General features: G+C 37.6%; 1 protein-coding gene across 1 annotated transcript; it reads right to left on the bottom strand.

Annotated features, from left to right (window-relative positions):
• Positions 1-1,742: 1,742 nt before the first annotated feature.
• Positions 1,743-4,775, bottom strand: LOC141380847 (uncharacterized). The gene is made up of 2 exons (XM_087311634.1): positions 3,135-4,775; positions 1,743-2,096 (listed from the first exon to the last, which is right to left on the bottom strand). The coding sequence occupies exons 1-2, from the start codon at positions 4,007-4,009 to the stop codon at positions 2,045-2,047; spliced, it is 927 nt and encodes a 308-aa protein (XP_087167760.1). The 5' UTR covers positions 4,010-4,775; the 3' UTR covers positions 1,743-2,044.
• Between the last annotated feature and the right edge of the window lie 2,860 nt (positions 4,776-7,635).

Here is a 7,635-nt window from a genome sequence, read left to right as displayed (position 1 = left end):
TTTGTTTAATTAAAACGTTTAAATATAATAAAAAATACATCTAACAATTAAACTTAATAATTATATTTTTATTATATTATATTTTTTCCCGCGCCTCCCCTGACATGCTCTGGCACCCCCCAGGGGAGGCGCGCCTCACACTTTGAAAACCCCTGGTATACAGAAATTAAATTGAGATTAAAGTTTTTATTTATTTATTTATTTCATATATATGGCTTTTGTGTTTTATAAAATATGAGTTGATAAAAATATGGGACGTGCATAGATAGATTGACTGAATGTAGTGGGCCGCTCTGGCCCAAAATGCCAGGGCCGATGCCCCAGTCCAGCCCTGAACACATGTGAATGCATTTTGTGGTTTTATTAATGTTGAAATGAAATATGTTAAAAACAACAATGGTGTTGATTAAATAATGATTAAATAACTAAAATTATCTTTTTTTATAGCCTGTATGGGTTCCAGATTTGCTGATTGCTATGTAAATATTTCAACGATGCAAGCTGAGTGGGAAATGAGATGGCATGGGCCTCTTATTTATTTGTAAGAATTAAGCCACCATTTAATTCTAACACATGATCTACATTCATACATTTTCTTGTCGGCTTAGTCCCTTTATTAATCCGGGGTCGCCACAGCGGAATGCACCGCCAACTTATCCAGCACGTTTTTACGCAGCGGATGCCCTTCCAGCCGCAACCCATCTCAGGGAAACATGATCTACATACATATTCTAAAAGTATTGTGATTTCGTGAAATTGTTGATATTTTTTTAACCATTGATTTAAACTAATTATGTGTCTTGATCACTTGATTAGAGAACAGGATCATTGAATGGAGACATTAGGACTAGCTCTCTTCATTGATTAGATTAGATTCAACTTATTGTCATTACACATGTACAAGTACAAGGCCACGAAATGCAGGATATACTGTTCATTCATTCATTTTTCTTCGGGGGTCGCCACAGCGTAATGAACAGCCAATATATATACAGTTGAAGTTAGAATTATTAGACCCCCTTTAATTTTTTTTTTCTTTTTTTAGATATTTCCCAAGTTTAACAGAGAAAGGACATTTTCACAGTGTGTCTGATAATATTTTTTCTTTTGGAGAAAGTCTTGTTTGTTTTATTTCGGCTAAAATAAAAGCAGTTTTTATTTTTTTTAACCACTTTAAGTACAAAATTATTAGCCCCTTTAAGCTATTTTTTTCTGACTGTCTTCAGAGCAAACCATCTTATACAATAACTTGCCTAATTACCCTAACCTGCCTAGTTAATCTAATTAACCAAGTTAAGCCTGACTTCAACTGTATAACTGTATGTAAAGTACATATATACAATATAGTACATATATACATATAATAGTATATATATATATATATATATATATATATATATATATATATATATATATATATATATATATATAGGACTAAAACTAAACTTTACAAACTTTAGGAACTATATATATATATATATATATATATATATATATATATATATATATATATATATATATACTATTTATTTTGCTATTTAGGCAACTATTTCATTTTATTTACCCTGTAGAAGTCTTTTATGACCATTTAAACCATTTAACAAATTACAAAAAAAGGGAAAAAGGCCTACATCATATCTGAATTGTGGTTTGTGGCCACGTATTCTTTAATCTTGACTAGAATGTACAGACAAACCAACCAACTTAACTGAACATGAGTCACAGTAATAAACAAAGTATAATTTATTGAAAAAAATATTTTAATAGCAGCAAGAGCCATTTATCAGGCAACAAATTCTAGAAAAGATACATATATTTTCTGCCATATATTTGTATATGGGGAAGGAGGAACTAAAAATATACTGATATTAACAATCTTAAGATTTAATCTGAGGCCAACCACCATTCCTGGTGGAGTCTGTGTGATATCTTGTGATATTAAAAAAGTGTTTTCATATAAAACAAACATAAAGCCTGAGGGTAAAATGTTCATGTGGCACTTGATCATATAAACATTCTTTCTTTCTTTGGTTTAATTGGGATTTCACATCTTGAACACAACAGCTTCATTCTTCTCCACAGACAGAGGGTTTACACTGAGAAAAAAAAAAAAAGACAAGGAAAGGGCAAAAACAAATGCAACAGATGTAAGTGTAACATATTGGCCTATAAAGGACAAGCCAGATCTATGAAAGACAGTGTTTTGAAACGGTTTGCCATCTTATAAAAATGATAAACATAACACTTAAGATTTATTTTGACTATAAAATCACATCTTTGTTTTGTCTTTAAGACACAGACCTATAAAAAGCCATTTTAACCAGGATAACAGCCTTAAAATGATAATGATTGTGTCTTTTTGTGATGCAGTTAAAATCACAACTGCACATTAAAAACACAAAATCACACTGCAAAAAATGCCTTTCTTGCTTAGATTTTTTGCCTTGTTTCTAGTCTAAATATCTAAAATTTCTTATATCAAGAAGCATTTTTTAGACAAGCAAAACATATTGCCTTGTTTTGAGAAATAATATGCCAATATTAAGTCAGTTTTTTCTTAAAACAAGCAAAATAATCTGCCAATGGGGTAAGCAAATTAATCTTGTTTTTTCTTTTGACGTAAGATTATTTTGCTTACCCCATTGGCAGATTATTTTGCTTGTTTTAAGGAAAAACTGACTTAATATTGGCATAATTTTTCTCAAAACAAGGCAATATGTTTTGCTTGTTTAGAAAATTCTTCTTGATTTAGGATTTTTTTTTGATATTTGGACTAGAAACAAGACAAAAAATCTAAGTAAGAAAAGCATTTTTTGCAGTGCATGATCACAAGGCTAATGTTTGCCTGAAACATCCTGGCTACATTCAGAATCTCTAATCATGGCTTTAGAGTATTTATAAGTGTGAATGTATCAAAAGATGGGCATATCTAATGGTTGAAGAGAATTCCCCTCAAAATCGGTAAGTTGCTTTGAAAAGTAAATAAATGTGATTGATTATTAAAATTACCTAATTGTTTTCAAACAACAAATACCTTATGTCATTCAAACAATACATTAAAGATGTTTAATGATTCATTACAGTAAATATTGTGCAACATGTGGAGGACAAACAGAAAGTCTCTGAAACTTTACCATTTCCTCTTGCAGCATGATGCCCTCCAGACTTTGCTTATTAGTGTGCTCCTTAGTGCAGAACAGCCCCTAATGTATAACAAGGGAGTCAAAACTGCATTCACCCGAGGCAGAATGCGCAGAGGGTCTGAACCTTCATTTTTAAACGTATAACACGCAGAGCCTGCAAAATTACACACAATAATATGCAGGAAAATCGGCAACCACGCGATCAGAAAAAACACGGCCACTATGATTATGAGGTAAACGGACGCGCGCTTGTTTTCGCGCTCTTCGCTCGGAGGTTCTCGATCTAACTGGTATTTGGCGATTAAAAACAGACGGACGTTCAAGCCAATCATGATAATGACGGTGAATATGTTGGCCACAAACGTACCAAAGCCTGTCACTCTTTTAGCGACCCCCATAGTCACTAAATTATTGACAGCCACAATCACAAAAGCATAAACCCAGTAGGCTAGGATCACCAGCAGAGTTCTGTTTCTGCTCATGCGCACTGAGTATTTGAAAGGCGCGGAAACCGCGTGGTAGCGATCCGCCTGCGCGGCCAGAATCGCCATGTAGGACAGACCCAAAAAAGTGGGTGCGATGTAGAAAGTGCGTGTTGGGGAGTCATAAGAATCCCGCACATCCAAAACTCCAACATAGTAATACGAAACGCCCGTACTGATGTCACTGAGACACGTGCTGAGCATGTACATGAAGCGGTTCTCCGTGCGCAAAGATCTGTTCATGACGATGGAGAGAAACACGGACACGTTGAGGAAAATGATGGTGGTGGCGAGAATTATATTGAAGAGGAAGAACAGCACATTCTCGAAACTAGTAAGAGGCAGCACAGTGCCAATACCCTCACTACTCTGAGAAATATTCATGAGGCACAAGAGAGATAAACTAAAATTATAAGATAAACAGCATGTCTTGGCTGAGATGTAGATGAGTGCATTAAAGCGAGTGATTGCAGGCTTATAAAAGTGTGCATGAAGGTGGTCTAACTATAGGTCTCTCACGAGACAGAGTGTTATGAGAGAAGCAGCAACAAAACAACATGCAAAACACACTAAACCAGAGATCCCCAAACTAGGGCCTTACTAACCTTTTGATTTGTCTCATTATCCCATCTGAGAAGAGAGGGAGATTTTTTGGGGAGGGTTAGGGTTAATGTTTTTAATAGTCATTCATGCATTCATTCATTTTCTTTTTGGCTTAGTCTCTTTATTAATCAGGGGACACCACAGCGGAATGAACCGCCAACTTATGTTTTACACAGCGGATGCCCTTCCAGCTGCAACCCATCACTAGGAACCACCCAAACACTCTCACATTCGCACATACACTACGTACAATTTAGCTATCTCTCCATTAAACAGAAATTAATATTAATTCTGACTTCAACTGTATTTATCTTTGGCCCACAGCCCTCAATCAACTTGATTTTTGACCCTTAATTAGAAAAAGTTTGGGCATTGTTTTTGTAAATCATCCCACATCCAAATCTGAAATATGCTAATTATATATAAATGATATCCAAATTCATATATATATATATATATGTTTCTTTATTTAACCAGATAAAAAACCCATTGAGATCAAGATCTCATTTACAAGGGTGACCTGGCCAAGAGGTCTGCAACACACGATTTATATAAAAAATAAAAATAAATAAAAAATAAAAATGTAATAATATTAGTAATAAATATATAATAGATATAATATAAAAATACAGTTTAGTTTTCCAGCTTTATCACATTTCAATATATTAAAAACACATACATTGAGAAATGGACTGTTGTTGTTTGTTAAAAAGGATAGAGCGAAACGATGTCATTTGGGATGAGCTCAGATATCTTTAGTTCAGACTGAAGAGTATTCCAGGATGAGGGGGCGGCATGACTAAAGGCTCGCTTCCCTATTTCAGTTCGAACCCGGGGAACAGTTAAATGATAAGCTTCACTTGAGCATAGGGCATACTTTTAGACTTATGGAGAAAGGAACATATGAAGGCACCAGTCCCAGAAGAGCCTTGTAGACCAGAGTCATCCAATGGGTGTACCTTCTTACATACAGAGAAGGCCACTCAGCTTTGGCATACAATTCACAATGGTGAGTAAGTCTTTGACAGCCTGTAACAAACCTTAGAGCACTGTGGTAGATAGAGTTTAAAGGCTGAAGACATTTGTTTGAAGCATGCATATATAAAACATCACCATAGTCAATCAAGGGTAAAAATGTTGCAGACACCAAATGTTTGCGAGCTTTAAGAGAAAAGCAGGATGCATTTCGATAGTAAAATCTGAGCTTAACTCTCAATTTCCTTACCAAATTTGCTATATGTACTTTGAAAGAAAGCTCCTGATCGAGTAAAAAGCCTAAATACTTATAGCTGGACACTAAATTTATTTGTTGATCTTGGGCAGTGGTAATAAACGGTTGTGGTAATATTTGGATTTCACCTATACAAAACATCATATGTTCAACATATATTTTGATATAGTCCTATTACAAAGTCAGAAGTCCTAAAACGTTTGAATGAAGGGCCAAAAACAAAATATCATTAATCGATGTGACCCGAAGATAAATGTACCAAACTATATTACATCAAGACCCCAGATGAATAAAGGGACTAAGCCGAAAAGAAAATAAATATTACATTAAAGTTGCCATGGGTAATTTCCTAATTTATTATTGTTACATTTATTATTATTTATTTATTTAATATTATAAAGACATAAACAATCACATGTATAACTGTGGAGTTTAATGCTGAATACACTTGTCAAGCAGAATCTGCCTTTCCTTGATAAGCTCACCAAAGTCCTCTATCCCAGTGACAGCTTGTACATTTGAAGCTAAATTTAATCTAAAATCTAGCTTTTTTGTCGCTTTACAATAAAATAAACAAACAAAATGTTACATTAAATTTGAAACGACAATCTCTAAACCATCCCCATCATCCTCCCTCTCCTCTCAGATGGAATGGTGGGCCGAATTAAAGCTTTGCATGGGACAACTTTGGCCTGTGCGTTCTAGTTTGGGCATCTCTGAGCAAAATGGCTGCTTTCATATATATTTTTTGCAACCATTGTAATCGCAAACATTGTTTTGTTTTTTGCAGTGTTTAAAACAACCCGGGCTCATTGTGGAAACGTAGCCCCGCGGACGTTTCTGCGGACCGCGATTTACGTCCCGGGAGGTACGTATTCGAGCGTTTTTTGTTTTCGCGGATCCACGAGAGCCCGCTGTGCGCGCTTTTTCGCGTCTCGGGCGCCTCTCGGGAGCGTGCGGCGTTTGCGTCCACGCCGTTCTCGCGCGAAAAGCCGCTGGATCGAAAAAAAAAAAAAAAAGCAAAAGCCCTCGTCTTCGATTTCGACCGCGTTTTCGGATCCCGCCGCGTTCTCGCCCCTATTTTTCGGATTCCGTTTTTCGTCTTACCTGATTTCCGGAACCTGCTGTTCCCCGGACTCGATCCCGGTCGTCGTCCACCGCGGCCGGCTCCGGCTCCCCCTTCGGGGCCTCCGCTCCGCCGACACAACGCTGTGAGCTAAGCGGACAAACTGATTGCATCGGGAAAGCCCTCCACTCTGAGGCGAGCCGTCGGCCGGCGAGCGCGAAGAGGAGGGGCAGAGCGGCGCCACACCGCCCCGCAGCATTCGCTCGAAAAAAACCAAACGCGGCCTTTACGTACCTCCGGCCACGTAAATCGCGGTCTCCAGAAACGTCCGCGGGGCTACATTTCCAGAATGAGCTTGGGTTGGTTTAAAAATAAATGTTGCATATATGATAATTTATGAATATACAATTCAAATATGAACGTGTATGTCACATTTGTAATTAGCATTTTTGCATGTATTGCATTTCTATATGGGATCAACTGGAGAATGAGAGCCAGAGGATGAGAACAAAAGTGCACAGTTATTTTTTTTTCTCCATGGGTCGCCGTTTATCTTGTTGTTTATATGATTGCATGTGTTTGTATTTAGTTTGTAGTAATTTCCTCTAATTTAAGAGTTCACACTTAGCTGATTTATAAAAGCATGTTTGGCATGTTGTCCCGGGAGAGAGCCCCGCGCTCAAGGGATCCTCGAGCCCGGGGCTTCCTCCCGTTGGCAGAGCGAGAGGGGAGCCTGAGTTCGGTGGATCTCAGAACTCCCCGACTGCTAAGGGAACAGAGGGGTTAGATAAATGCTTAATTGTTATACGTGTTAAATGTCTTTGGATGGTGGGAGGAAACCGGAGAACCCGGGGAAAACCCAAGCGGACATGGGGAGAATATACAAACTCCTCACAGAAACACCCACCGACCCTAAGGGACCAGGGCCAGCAGTGTTCTTGCTGTGGGGCTCGCAGTGCTAACCACTGGGCCGCCGTGCCGCCCAATCATAGGTAAAGGAGGAGAATAGGGGAGGGGGGGGGGGTTTCTTCCAAACGAAGATAAAATGAGCTGGAAACTGTAGTTATTTATAGCTTAGGGCTCGTTTGATTGGAAGATAGTGATTAGCAA

The sequence above is a fragment of the Danio rerio genome, chromosome 25 (assembly GCF_052040795.2).
Source record: "Danio rerio strain M-AB ecotype USA chromosome 25, GRCz13ab, whole genome shotgun sequence".
NCBI lineage: Eukaryota > Metazoa > Chordata > Actinopteri > Cypriniformes > Danionidae > Danio > Danio rerio.
Note: the sequence above shows the minus strand (reverse complement) of the source record. Positions and strands in the feature narration are given on the sequence as shown.